Below are 14993 nucleotides of genomic sequence, written 5' to 3'. Positions count from 1 at the left end.
TCATCAAATGTTTGCTAATTAAATACATTCTACTTTTTTCCACAGTTTTCAACATCTTTTATTTAGCCATTGATGGGGCAAAAACTTGTAAGAACAGAGAGGGTTGACTGTTTTAAGCTCTGTGTAAAAGTCTTCATGTCGTTCCCTGTTAACATCTGGTGGAGAAAAAGGGAGGGAAGAATTGCATATTTATAGCTCTGTTTACAATGATACAACAAAGACATTCAGTTATAGTGCTCTAAGATAAAAAAAATAAGCTTGAACTGCAATTTATAATAATCCTTCCTTAATCTATTTATGGTTTTAAAATAGCCAGAAGTCTATGAGAGCAGCCTGGCCAACCTGGTGAAACCCCATTTTTGCTAAAAATACAAAAATTAGCAGGCTGTGGTGGTGCACACCTGTAATCCTAGCAACTTGGGAGGCTGAGGCAGGAGAATTGCTTGAACTCGGGAGTCAGAGGTTGCAGTGAGCCGAGACTGTGCCACTGCGCTCCAGCCTGGGTGACAGAGATTCTGTCTCCAAAAAAAAAAAAAAAAAAAAAAGAAAAAAAAAAAAAAAAAAAAAAAAAGGTAGTAGTAACAAGGATTCTGGAACCATCAGGTTCCTTTTAAAACATGTGACTGTTACCCATAAGAAAGTTAAAACTAGCTTAACAGGTCGATTGCCAAGATAAATATAACCATAAATAAACAGCAATGTGTAATTTTGTTCCCAAATACTTGGTGTTACTCAGAAAAGAGCCTGTGAGAGGAACAAGAGAGAGTTCAATTGCTCTTGATAACTCAGGCAGAGATCTGCACCCATGTGACTAAGAGGCAGAAAGCACATCTCAAAGTTAGAGTACAGGAGGCAAGGCCCATGCCTTCGTCCCTGGGATGGATGGGGAAGCAACCTGACCTGCCATGGCAACTGCTGTGAGATCAAGCAAGTGTGTCAATGCCAGTCATATCCCAGGCAGGTCTGCAGTCCCTGGACATCTCAAATCTACCTTACAGCAGTCACCAACAAGTGACAAACAACTAAGCTGATAGTGACCACGTAAAATAGTGTAAGACTGCACATAACTACAGAGGAGGCAAAGACACTTGTTTGATCACTTTCCATTCAGATTCCTCACAACACCCTGAACTGCTCCATGGCAGGTGCTGTGTGTCCCAGTTGCCTGTGCCCATCACAAGGGCTAGAGTAGGGAAAGACTGGTCCAGGAACCTTGTGCTTTATATGTAACAGCTTATTCAATTATCACTGGAATCCTGTCAAACAGAGGTTAGTGTCCTTTTACAAATGGCAAAATTTAGCTTCACCTGTAATTTATCAAAAAGTCAGGCAGCCATTCCATGGCAGAGATGGAATCCAAATCCAGGTTTCTAAGTAGTTGCATAGAGAATGCATGACCCCTGCCCCTGCAATATTTCCCTTCTGATAATTCCCAGGAAAAGATTTGTTGACCCTTCGACGAAGGTTTCAGATTTGGAAGGATGGAGGTAATGAGAATGGAAATGGAAAATGCAGAGAAGAAAGGGTTTAAAGGAAAAGACTGGGAGCTCAATTTTAAGTGGGTGGCAGAACCGACAGAGATCCAAAAAGAGGACCCGAGATCCAAGCACTAGGGAGAGCGGCGAAGACCAAAGACACTAACTATAAGTGACGGCTGAAGCCTGGAGAAGTATGAGAGAATAAAAGGGAAGATGGCAGTGGTTTAAAGCTCGCTCCTGAGGTGAAACTCTTCATTCAAAGGAAAATGCACATAAAGGTCCCAATACATAAAATATGTGTGGCTGGGCACAGTGGCTCATGCCCGTAATCCCAGCACTTTGGGAGGTTGAGGTGGGTGGATCACCTGAGGTCAGGAGTTCGAGACCAGCCTGGTCAACAGGGTGAAGCCCCATCTCTACTAAAAATACAAAAAATTACCTGGGTGTGATGGCATGTGCCTGTAATCCCAGCTACTTGGAAGGCTGAGGCAGGAGAATGACTTGAACCCGGGAGGCAGAAGTTGCAGTCAGCTGAGATCGTGCCACTGCAATCTAGCCTGGGTAATAAGAGTAAAACTCCATCTCAAAAAATAAAAAATAAAAATACAACACAATAAAATAAAACATGTGAAGGTAGCATTGTTCTGGCTGAATCCTGGGTACAATGCACAGACCACAGCCTGCTGGGCATCCCTAAGCCTCTGCAGTGACTCCAGAAGAATCCATGGATCTCTTGGGGCTCTACAGAGCTCAGTCTGGAAACCAATGACATGCCTAAAGCAACAAACATCAGGAGGCCAAGGCCTGAGCATTTGGTTGAATGGACTTCCACATTTCAGGTGAGGGAACTAAAAGTCGAAACAGAAGAGACTGAACAGGAACCACCAGAGTGGTAGTAGAAGTAGACTTTGTGTGTACCAGCACCTGCAAGACAAAAGTGACTTAGCAGAGAAGAAAAACAAATTGAAGTTTGCAGAGATGTCAAGGGGAGGTTTAATAAAAGGTCAGTGGCTGTGTGATTAGGAAGTCACTAGAGACCCTCAGTAAAGAGATGGAGACAGAAATCAGTTTCATGGTGTTAAAGAGTAAGTAGGGAAGAAATTGAAGCAGGAGAATAAAGCCTGGGGTGATAAGGTTGGCAGTAGAAAGAAGGGAAAAAAATAGGACAGAAGGGAGGACAGCGTTGTTTATTTCACAAGGCATGCAGATATTTCTTCTTCCAAAGGGGTAAGGAAGAAAAAAGATGAATGTGGCAGGTTGTTTGCAGAAAGTGGTTGCAACATATCCCACCTGAATCCACACCCTTGGTAATTCCCATTTGACTCCAGGCTTAGCCCGGTGACTTGCTTTGGCCAATGGGACATTAGCAAACATGACATAAGTAGAGATATGATTATCACCCCCTTGGAGCTTGCTCTCTCATGAAGCAGCCCTGGGACCAGCATGCGAACCCTAGCCAGCCTGTTGGAGGATAAACAACCATATGGAAGAGAACCAGATACACATGCTGACAGCTATCAGCCTCCAGACACATGTGACAAGCCATCCCAGGTCACCTGGTCACCAACTAACCAGAAAGCTGGCCAAGGATGTGTGGCAGAGAAGTGTAACCTAAATAAAATGGTGACTTAATGCCACTAGGCTGAGATCTGTTTGTTTTGCAGCAAGAACTTCGAGAGTAAGGATTTTGCTGATAGTGTAGTCATCAGTGCTGTATGTATTGTAAGGTCATGACTGCTCAAATATATTTCAACATGCTTAAAGAGGCTGGGCACAGTGGCTGATGCCTGTAATTCCAGCACTTTGGGAGGCCGAGGCAGGCAGATCACTTGAGGTCAGGAGTTCGAGAACAGCCTGGCCAACATGGTAAAACCCCATCTCTACTTAAAATACAAAAATTAGCCCACATGGTGGCAGGTGCCTGCAATCCCAGCTACTCCGGAGGCTGAGGCAGGAGAATTGCTTGAACCCAGGAGGCAGAGGCTGCAGTGAGCCAAGATGGTGGCACTACACTCCAGCCTGGGCAACAGAGCGAGGTTCCATCTCAAAAAAAAAAAAAAAAAAATGCTCAAAGACATAAATTTTGCCTTTTCCTTTTATATCTTTCAAATTGTCTGTAATGAGCAGTGATTGGGCATTAAGTGCTATTACTGTTGTCATTATTAATATCATCAATTAACATTAGAGGTGAGTGGAAGAATGACAGTACCAATGTGTGTGATTGTTACCTACCCAGTCATAAGTATATGTCAACAGGGAAGAGAAGCCTAACAGAGGTCCAGCGGGCTTCTGCACTCTTTTTATTTATCACAGGTAGAAAAACGCAATCTAAGCTAATGCGTATTTGAACAATAAACAAACGCATGCAGCTAGAAATTAGACATATTCAGCCAGTTTTCTAACTATACTTGAAAGGTACGTGCTTATAAGCAAAGAGTTGACAATTTTTTAAAGCAAGAAGCATGAAAATGTACATTGTGAAAATAATTTCAGCCTAAAATATTTTCATAAAAATGTGTGACATATTTTGTGCTTGCGTTTTTCATAAGGTATCGCTGCTGGATTTTTATCTTTCTTTTTTATTTTTTTTAAATGGAGTCTTGCTCTGTCGCCCAGGCTGGAGTGCAGTGGCGTGATCTCAGCTCACTGCAACCTCTGCCTCCTGGGTTCCAGTGCTTCTCTTGCCTCAGTCTCCAGAGTAGTTGGGATTACAGGTGCCCACAACCATGCCTAGCTAATTTTTGTATTTTTAGTAGAGATGGGGTTTCACCATGCTGGCCAGGCTGGTCTCGAACTCCTGACCTTGTGATCCACCTGCCTTGGCCTCCCAAAGTGCTGGGATTACAGGCATGAGCCACCGCGCCCAGCCAACACATTTTTTCCCCCCATAAGTAGCCCTCTAGTTTCACACCTGCCACCTATTCTCTGGATTCTCCAGAGAATATCTTGTAGGTTTAAGAACATACGCATTATAGACATATGTGTATATTTCTCTACCTCCCACATAATGTTCACAATAAGACATATTTTTAAAACATGTTTAATATTTTTTTGAAATAAAAAAACTATCTTCAGGCTGATGGGACGTAAAGATGTTCATGTTTCTTCTTTCTTTTTCAAAGGCTAGTTAGGGGAATTCTCTCAATCTGTAAGGCATTTATGAACTAAGGCAAGATGAGAAATATTTTTTCTTTTTTGTAGTATGTTTACTGAAAACTACTGGGAACAAAACATGGTCAACTGAACTAATGCTTCCTCCTGAAAATATGTTTTTAGAAGAAGTATAAACCCACAAATACTAAGAACAGGAAACCAGATGAGAGTATGTGGAAACATAGAATATAGAACACAATGAACAAGCAGTAATTAACTAGCAGAGTAGCAAGTGTTAGAATGAGAGTACCTGCAAGAGGCGGGCAGGACGGCTAAGGAGTAGAAAGCTGATTGCAGCTGCAGGGCCCTGGCAAGGAGGAGGAACTGGAGGTAACAGGCACCTCTGAAGGATGAAGTATGGCTGGGGCTGAAAACAGCACTGACTGGACATTGGACTTACCAGAATCCACTTTCTCTCTCCCCTCACTTCCAGAAGACCAAAGGTTTATTCTCTGGAGAGGATGACCAGGAGATTTCAGACAATCAGAAGGATAGCTGAGAGTAAAGGCGAGTGACATACTGAACATAGGAGGATTAAATAATTATAAGATCTCCATCCTAAGTGATGAAACTCTAGCCACCTTTTCTTGGACAACTGCCAAAAGCCTGTGAGCGGTCCAATAGAGCTAGACAGGAGACTGGGGGAGTCCTCTCTGGGGCACTGGCCAGATTAAAAGATAATGGTGCCCACTCCTACCAGTTCTTCAGTTCCTCCCCAATTACCCTATACAAGACGACCTGTCAAGAAGCTTTGCCACTGCATTTAGAGCTTCCAATCAGCTTTACAATGTCTTCCTCTTAATTATGAATAGATGATCAAAAATTAAACCTTGTCCAGAGTCAGACAGAGTCTCAGCCCAGCGGATGGCCTTTCCCGAAACTTCAAGCCTTCAGGCTTTCTTTTAGTCAAGATAAGTGATAAGCTGAACTTGTTGGAAGTAGAGAAGTTTGACAGGTCAAAACTGAATGAATAAACTCCAGGGCACAGTGGTTCATACCTGTAATCCTAGCAGTTTGGGAGGTTGAGGCAGGAGGATTACTTGAGCCCAGGAGTTCAAGACCAGGCTGGGCAACATAAGGAGACTTTGTCTCTACTTTTTTTTTTTTTTTCCTGGAGACAGAGTTTCCCTCTTGTTGCCCAGGCTGGAGTGCAATGGCACGACCTCGGCTCACTGTAACCTCCGCCTCCGGGTTCAAGTGATTCTCCTGCTTCAGCCTCTGGGATAGCTGGGATTACAGATGCACAACACCACACCCAGCTATTTTTTTTGTATTTTTAGTAGAAACGGGTTTCACCATGTTGGCCAGGCTGGCCTCGAACTCCTGACCTCAGGTGATCCATCTGCCTTGGCCTCCCAAAGTGCTGAGATTACAAAAAAATTTTAAAAAATGTTAGCGAGGCATGGTGGCGCATGCCTGCGGTCCCAGCTATTCTGGAGGCTGAGGTGGGAGGATCAGTTGAGCCCAGGAGCTCGAGGATGAAGTAAGCAGTAATCATGCCACTGCAACTCCAGCCTCAGCAACAGAGTGAGACCTTGTCTAAAAAAATAATAATAAACAAACCTGAAGAAAACTAGTAGTAAGAAAAAATACTCTTCCCTTGAAGAAAAAATTTGCATCCATAATCTCATCCCTAAAGAACCTTTTACACTACAATTTTGGCCCTTCTCTGTCTGATGACACGTGATCCAGCAAGAGAAAGAATGTTTTCAAGCATCATGAAACTGGGATTTCCTCCCAAGAGCAAATTTCAGCACTGCCTGAGCATCTTGGTTTTAGGCTTGTGTTTTGTAAACCTATGTGTTTGTAAGAGATTTTCAACATCTTCTCATGTCTTCTCACCTATACTCCCTAGCTAAGAAGTTTGGGGTATGGCCAGGCACAGTGGCTCATGCTTGTAATCCCAGCACTTCAAGAGTCCAAGGTGGGCAGATCACTTGAGGTCAGGAGTTCAAGACCAGCCTGGCCAACATGGTGAAACCCTGTCTCTATTAAAAATACAAAAATCAGCTGGGCGCAGTGGTGCACACCTGTAGTCCCAGCTACTCGGGAGGCTGAGGCAGGAGAATTGCTTGACCCCGGGAGGAAGAGGCTGCAGTGGGCTGAGATCATACCACTGCACTCCAGCCTGGGTGACAGAACAAGACTCCATCTCAAAAAAAAAAAAAAAAAAAAGTCAGGGATAGTGAATGTTTCCTTAAGTTCATTTGAAAACTTCTTGTTGATGTATAAATTCCAAAAGGCAGTCAATAATTTCACCTCTGATGATCTTTGTGTAGGTAGTCCTCGCACTTCCTACAGGATAACTCAGTTTTAACCCTCTACAATAGGTGCTTCCACTTCATAATCTTCATGAAGTTGCATGCTTTTGCTGCTTCTTACACTTTATTTTCACTTCAAATATATGAAATAATAAATATAGTCATTAGAAATCAAACATTTGAAAAAAAGTCTCCATTATGTAAAAAGTAACGTCAAATATTAAAGAAGCTTAAAAAACACTGACAGCACAGGTAACTTCAAAAAAATTAGTATCTTTAGAGACATAAGAGAAAATATTATGGCTATGGAATAAAAACAAGAAGCTATAAATGAAGAAAAGAAGAATGCTCTTGGAAATTAGACATTTTGACAAATATAATTTGAGCAGATGGGTTAGAAGTTGAGAAAAATTCAGGTACAACAAAAAGATGGAGAAAAAGTGAGAAAAATGATTACACAGAGGCTCAAATCAAATATCTCACAAACCAGAGAGCCAGTAAAAAGAAGACAATATAGGGGAAGAAATTATTCCAAAAAAAGGGGCAGTTTCCAGAACTGAACTGATCAGCCCTTCACAATGAATGCATGAGAAGCCAAGTACAATAAATAAACAAAAAGGTGCACACCAAGGCATGTCATGTCAAAATGTCAAAATACCAAAGGAAGATCAGTTCTCAAAATATTAGAGAATTTTAAAAAAACAAAAATCAAAAACTTAAAGACAGAACAGGCTGGGCATGGTGGGCCACATCTGTAAGCCTAGCACTCTGGGAGACCGAGGCGGATGGATCACTTGAGGACAGGAATTTGAGACCAGCCTGGAAAACACGGAGAAACCCTGTCTCTACTAAAAATACAAAAATTATCTGGGTGTGGTGGTGCGTGCCTGTAATGCCAGCTACTCAGAAGGCTGAGGTGTGAGAATCGCTTCAACCCGGGAGGTGGAGTTGCACTGAGCTGAGGTGGCACCACTGCACTCCAGCCTGGGCGACAGAGGGAGGCCCTGTCTCACAAAAAAAAAAAAAAAAAAAAAAAAAAAAAAAAAAAAAAAAGACAGAACAGCAGGGCTGGACTTTAGAAGACCATGAAGTAAACCTTCACAAATCTGCAGAAAAACATTTTGCATTCTGAATACTATAACCAGCTAATTTGTGAAGGTAGAATAAAGACATTTTCTCAAGAAACTAACCTTTCTCTGGAAGGGTCTATGTTTTCTTGCTGCGCAGCCTTTACGTACACTGACCATCGCATACACTGTATTCCAGGGCCTGGGAGGCATTTCTCTCTTCTTTACTTCCCCCTTTGTACTTCAAGAGCTAAACTTCACCTGTCCATCCTCTAAGGCAGCAGTCCTCCACCTTTTTGACACCAGGGAAAACAATTTCTCCATGGACTGGGGTTTGGGGATGGTTTTGGGATGATTCAAGCACATTACATTGATTGTGCACTTTATTTCTGTTATTATTACATTGTAGTATATAATGAAACAATTATACAACTTACAATCATGTAGAATCAGTAGGAACCCTGAGCTTGTTTTCCTACAACTAGATGGTCCCATCCGGGGGTGATGGCAAACAGTGACAGATGGTCAGGCATTAGACTCTCATAAGTGCGCAACCTCGATCGCTCACATGCATAGCTCACAAAAGGGTTTGCACTCCTATGAGAACCTAATGCTGCCATTGATCTGACAGGAGGCGGAGCTCAGGTGGTTATGTGAGCAGTGGGGAGTGGCTGTAAATATAGATGAAGCTTCCTGTCTGGCTGCTGCTGTTCACCTCCTGCTGTGTAGCCTGGTTCCTAACAGAATACGAACCCCTGCTGTGAGGTCTACTTTTAAGCCACTACCTCCTCCAAGAAGGATTTTCTCTTCCTGCCAGTAGGATGCAGTCTAAACCTGGGTGCTCACAGACCTCTCTATCCCTCCCTTCCCCACAACCTATTGTATTCCACCTTTTATGACCACAACTTTCTCCCAAAACAAACAATGGAAGCTTCTCGCAGGCAAAAGACCTGCCAATTTCTTCTTTGTGGCTCCGGCCTTGCAGTCTCTCCTATTCACCAACCGGGCCTAACATTTTCTTTAATATAGTAGATATTCGATGATAAAAGAACAATGGACTCAAGATTGAAAGTTATTCTATTCGGCTAAGAAGATCACATTGAGTCCATCTTTTTGTTTGTTTGTTTGTTTGTTTGTTTTTGACAGAGTCTTGCTCTGTTGCCCAAGTGAGAGCAAGAGATCTCAGCTCACTGCAACCTTTCCCTCCCAGCGTCAAGTGATTCTCCTGCCTCAGCCTCCCAAGTAGCTGGGATTACAGGCATACACCACCAAACCCAGCTAATTTTTATATTTTTAGTAGAGACAGCGTTTCACCATGTTGCCCAAGCTGGTCTCAAACTCCTGACCTCAGGTGATCCACCCGCCTCGGCCTCCCAAATTGCTGGGATTACAGGCATGAGCCATTGTGCCTGGCTGAGTCTATCTTATCACTGCTTCAACTCCTTCTACATCCAGATTTCCCAACTCAGAGTCCCTGTATATAGGGCAGAAGGCATCGTTTTTGAGGATCAAAGGAGAAAAGAAGAAAATCATTATTTCAATTAAAAAGAGATGATCATGTGACCCAGCAATTTCACTCCAAAGTACATACATATGTGAAATGAAAACATACGCCCACACACAAAAAAATATATACAGGAATGTTCGTAACAGCATTATGCACAATACCTAAATGGTGAAAACAACCCAGATGTCCAAAAGTAGCCAGTCACAAAAGATCACCTATCGTAAGATTTCATTTATATGCAATATACAGAATAGACAAACCTGTAGAAACAAAAGTTGAATAGTGGTTCTAGGCCTGGGGACAGGGAGATGGTTGGGGAGAATGGAGAGTGACTGATAACAGGCTTGGAATTTCTTTATAGGGCAATAAGAATGCTCTAAAACTGATTATAGTGATGGTTGTACACCTCTGAACATACTAAAAACCACTGAATTATACACTTTAAATGGGTGAATTATATCTCAATAAAGTTGTTTTCAAAGAGAAGATCAACGTGGGAATAAATTACATTCATATATTACTTGTCTTTAAGGTAATATCAGATAGCACAAACTGAAATGACCAGGATTTGCAAAGTATGCCATAACTGTACAACATCAAAACACACATTTGGAACCAGAAAACACCACGTTAAAAAACAATACCATGTCAGTTGGTATTTATTGGCCTCAAAATTAACATCTAATCTGTTCACTGCAGTTTAGTGGTTAAGAAAAGCCCTAACAAAGTGGTAGTGGAGAGTAATAGGTTTATTGACAGCACAGAGTACTTCGTTATATAACCTTTTGTAGGTCACTTAAATTTTAAAAGACAGTATCTCTAGTCTCACTTCTTGCTAATCACGTTATTTCACAGAGGTATTATTAGGCAATTAGTGGATAATGTGTTTGTATTTATACAGGACTAGGATCTGAAAGCACTGCTAACGTCATCTGCACAGACTTATTTATTACATGTGATCTGTAAGGTGAGTAAAAGCACTGACTTGTAGAGTCTTTCTGTTTGAGAGATGCTTCGATGGTTACAAAGTAAATGTAGAAAACGTCTGATTCTTCCAAAATGGCTGTGCAAAGTGTTTTTAACTATTTAAAGTTAAATAGCATGAATTGTTATGTTTTTAAACTTTAAGGCTTCATTTTGAAGTAGGTTTCATTAAGGCAAGATGAAATTCTGGCAAAGAATGAGGTTATTTTTATAGATAAAAATAAAAATTTATAGAGGGAACTAGCCTTCTACAATCCCTATTTTGCATTATTTCTTCAAGGATATTGGGATTAATAAACCAGACTTACCAAACCATGATTTTAATATAAAGGAAAATTCAATCCTCATCTTTGTATCTTCTTTTGAGACATATTTAAATTCTCACTTACCCTAGTATATCTCATTTGAATACATCGAAGGTTTAAAATATTGACCTAATTTTAAAGAAAAAATATAAATAAACTATTTTTAAAAAATTTTTATGGGTACATAGATGTGTATATTTATGAGGTACATGGGATGGTTTGATACAGGCATGCAATATGAAATAAGCATACCCTGGAGAATGGGGCATCTATCCCCTCAAGCATTTATCCTGTGAGCTACGAACAGTCCAGTTATATTCTTTAAGTTATTTAAAAATATACAATTAAGTTATTATTGACTTTAGTCACCCTATTGTGCTATCAAATAGGTTTTATTCATTCTTTCTATTTTTTTTTTTTTTGGGTACCCATTAACCATTCCCATCTCACCCATTAAACTATCTTGCCTTAAACATAGGAAATAGTTTTTCAATTATTTTGCCTTTGTTTTAAAGTCTCTTCATTTTCTTTTATCTTCTACATCGTTTCTAACTATCAACTTTTTAGGCTGTAGGACAAGTAACATGACCCTGGTTTGATTTAGGAGCAACATTTCGATCCATGCTTGGTTAAAAGATACTTTAAAAGTTCTTTGCAGCAATGTCATCTAACTCATGACACAGCCACAGAGTCATGAACAAAAATGCCCCAATTACATAACAATTGAAAACCAAACCTACAGTCTATTGGGCTGTATCATGATGGGATATGAGCCCGAGAAACTGTTCAATTTTGGTATGTGAAACTTACATGAATAAATTAGCCGCAAATAGAACAATCTTATTTTCGGAATACAAATTGTAGTTTTTTTGTACTCTTCTTTACACACAATGCAAAATATAGAATATAGAATTCAGACTCTCAGCTGCAACCTATATTAACTACAATGCAGACTGTCATACATTATTTAATGTTCTTCATTATTTAATTTCAACTTCACAATGTTCTATGTGGCTAACATTGGTAGAGCAGATTCATTGATGGCAACTGGGCCACGTCCAGTTTTATCGGTTTCCACCATCACAAAACCCTCCCTGCATCTGCTATTTATGAACTGCCTTTCAGAGAAGACTGTCAGTCCTGGAGAAAATTTCCCTACCAGGCGAGGTAAGAACATCATTCTGATATACAAAAGTACTGCTTTTTAGAAGTCAAGGTCTCCTGGCAGTTCCTCAGTAGACTATGATGGCAGCCGCACTAGAGGTCATGAATAATGTATTACATAAGGGCTGTCCATGCATTCAAACCAGAATCTCCTAACCACAATTCCCATAGCAACACACATAGATTTTACTCATCTCAGAGATGAGGCAGCCAGTAGAAATGCTATCCTGGTATTTCTAGCATGATCAACAAGGCACTTAGCCTTTTTCAAAACAAGTTTTTCAAAGGAAAATCAACAACCATGTTAAAATAGGTTCATTGAGAAGTGACTGAGTATCCCACAAACCAAGCCACCTTCAACTCGAACAATCTATGCTTTAGAAATAGCCACTATTCCAAGGACAGCATGGGAGAAAGAATTCAAATCACTGCAATGACTGAAATGAGACAGGCCTGAGATGAATCCTGTAACTATCTATTTCATAGCTGCTTTGCAGTCTCCCCTCCATATATACACACTTTATTAAGATGGAATGGAGAAGAACATGTTCTCGGAGAAGAAACTTTTAAAAATCAATAAAATCCTCTGTTGCTTTTGGAAAAGCATAATGTAATCCATTTTGAAAATACAGGATACTAACATAAAACACCTATGAAGTAAAATTCAGGGGAAAAACTGTTCAAGTCTAAGAAAATAAACAATAGCTTGAAGTCAGTTTTTTTTTTTTCTTAACAGAGATATAGTTTACTGTGGAAATGAAGTAAAACATGTTGATATTAGGTGCAGTTTTTCCTCTTGGCAAATTCAAGGATCCTTTTGTATGTGTCCAAATAAGCCATCCACCCACAGAAAAGAGTTGCTTGGATTATAAAACAACATAGAAGACCAGTCTTATATACCACACTTCCTTTTTCTACCAAGGGCAGAAACTAGGCTCCATTTTTTGTACCTTTCTAAAACCAGGCAATGAAATTCTCTAATAGATCAAACAACCTTTAGGGGAAACTCCCACAGGTGGTCTATCAGGGGCACAGCACAACTTGCAAAGATCTTGGCAGGGAGGAAACGATTTTACCTTTGCTTTTTCCAACTGTGCCTGGGCCTGCCGCTCCGCTTCTCTGCGCACTGCCTCCCGGTCCTCCTCCAGAGATACATCGGAATCGGATGGACGGCTAGTGTAGGAGTCTGCCGAACCCTGGAGAGGAAAATGTACATTTTAAAGTAGATTCAGTCTATGATGTTTGCATTGGAAAAGTCTCATCCACACAGCAGTTAGCTTCCCGGATTGTTCTATACTTTCCTGAAAAGAGGAGAAAATAATTCATTTTGCAGCAACCTATCTAGAAAACCATGCTCTGGTTTGCAGACATTCAATAGAATAGTTGTGTCTACTGAGTTGCCATTCCTTCCCAAGCTTTATGTTCCAAAAAATATCCTTCCTGGAAGCCAGAACAAGTTGGTTTTATAATTAAACAGCTTCATGGTGCAGTGCAGAACTGAAGGACAACGATGGGTTTCAAGGATAGCTTCAAGAACAATCTACATGCTAAAGCAGGTATTTGAAACTAGGAGGACATTAAGCTTAACAAAAGCATGAAAGAAAGTCTGAGTTATAAACTTGAACTCTCCAAAATGTCACTACCATGACATGATTCCCACTTTAATCTGAAAAATCCTTGTTTACCTTTTTATACACCTGTTATTTTCTCTGATAAAACTGTAAGACACTAGCAGCTAACTCCACTCCATCTTCCAGCAACACATTTTAAAATGCCTTTACCTAGATTTAATAAAAAGCCGTCTACAGAAAACACCTGCCTGGGATAGCTCATCTGGCAATTAATCACAACCTAGGAAAAGGAGCTCAAAAAATGAGAGGAATCTCCGTAGCTTCCCTCTCCTGCAATCATGATCCGATTAACCAAATCAAACCACCCTCTCTACCTGCACTCACTGCAACAACAGAAAAGCAGAGACAAAATAACCTCTCCCCCCAAACGAAAGCCCTTGCGCTTACACAGATATCAGAATTCTTCAGCCTTCCTCCCTTGGCTCTTTTCAGAAGCCTGATCCAGGTGGCCTTCATGAGCCAGACAGCGCCTTTATCGTCCGCAGCTGCAGCCCCGGGCACAGGTTCTCAGTGCGCGCTGAGCCCCGGAGAACCCCAGCTCCTTTCCTATCCATGCTCTGGGCAAGCCCCTGTTCTCCGTCCCTTTCTGCCTCCGGGGCTTTCACTCCCTGCCCCAGAGGACTCCCATCCAGGGAGATTCTTATTTTCCCATTCCAGGAGGGGCTGAAAACACACACTCGAGTGCTTTATATTGCTTTAAAAATAAAGAAGACAAGTACATTCAAAAGCCGAGCATCAACTCGTTCTAAACTTAATGCATCTCATAACCCTAAACATTCTCTTCCCTACGCTCAAATTGTTAAAGGAAATTAGTTGTAAAAGAATCGCAGAAAAAAAAAAACTAGTGCAAAAACGTATGCAGTGACATTTGCAAGTGCAAAGTTCAAGCCTTATCTTTGGAGATCTCGAGGGGGAGGGGGGAGGCGGAGGGAGGAGGACGCACTCCCACACTGGGCATGCTCCATATGTCGCCTTTTTACGCAGATGCTCACATCACACTGTTAGTCTATGTCAAATTGCCATTTTACATCCGAAGTGTAAACAGCTGGAAAGGTCTCTTCGGTTCTATAGTAATCGGGCTCGTGGTATGTGTGTCTGTTTCTGTTTCAGATGAAACCTTCTCTCAAAAACAAAGCATGAGATCGTTTCCTTTAATAATCCCTTTCCATTACCTGCTCCACTAAGTGTGTCCTATGCCACAAGGAGGTTCACAGGTAGTAAATATCATATGCAATATTGCATAGCAAAAATCAAATAATGCTCATCAGTCATAATATAACACAGTTCTTTATTGCTTGTGACTTTCCAAACAAGATGCGAGAGAGTGACGTGGCCATTTAATTAGGACATGAAAGTAATCACAGCTTTATAAAGCGTTGAGTTTAACGGAGCTCAAAATGACTTCGAACTGCTTCTCCAACTGAGAAACTACCATTTGAAATA

General features: G+C 41.0%; 1 protein-coding gene across 12 annotated transcripts in view; it reads right to left on the bottom strand.

The window, feature by feature from the left end:
* The window catches only part of CACNB2 (calcium voltage-gated channel auxiliary subunit beta 2), a 403546-nt gene that overhangs the window by 129215 nt on the left and 259338 nt on the right, over nucleotides 1–14993 (bottom strand). For 10 of the 12 annotated variants that reach the window (XM_001141982.8, XM_003312467.7, XM_054660799.2 and 7 more), the window contains one exon: nucleotides 12996–13115. In XM_001141982.8, the coding sequence (XP_001141982.2) occupies nucleotides 12996–13115 (120 nt within the window). Of the gene's footprint in view, nucleotides 1–12995; nucleotides 13116–13937; nucleotides 14992–14993 lie in introns of those variants that run through there. The other 2 variants (XM_016962732.4, XM_009458033.5) reach the window with 2 other exon arrangements.

This window comes from Pan troglodytes, chromosome 8 (assembly GCF_028858775.2).
Source record: "Pan troglodytes isolate AG18354 chromosome 8, NHGRI_mPanTro3-v2.0_pri, whole genome shotgun sequence".
Classification (NCBI taxonomy): Eukaryota; Metazoa; Chordata; class Mammalia; order Primates; family Hominidae; genus Pan; species Pan troglodytes.
Note: the sequence above shows the minus strand (reverse complement) of the source record. Positions and strands in the feature narration are given on the sequence as shown.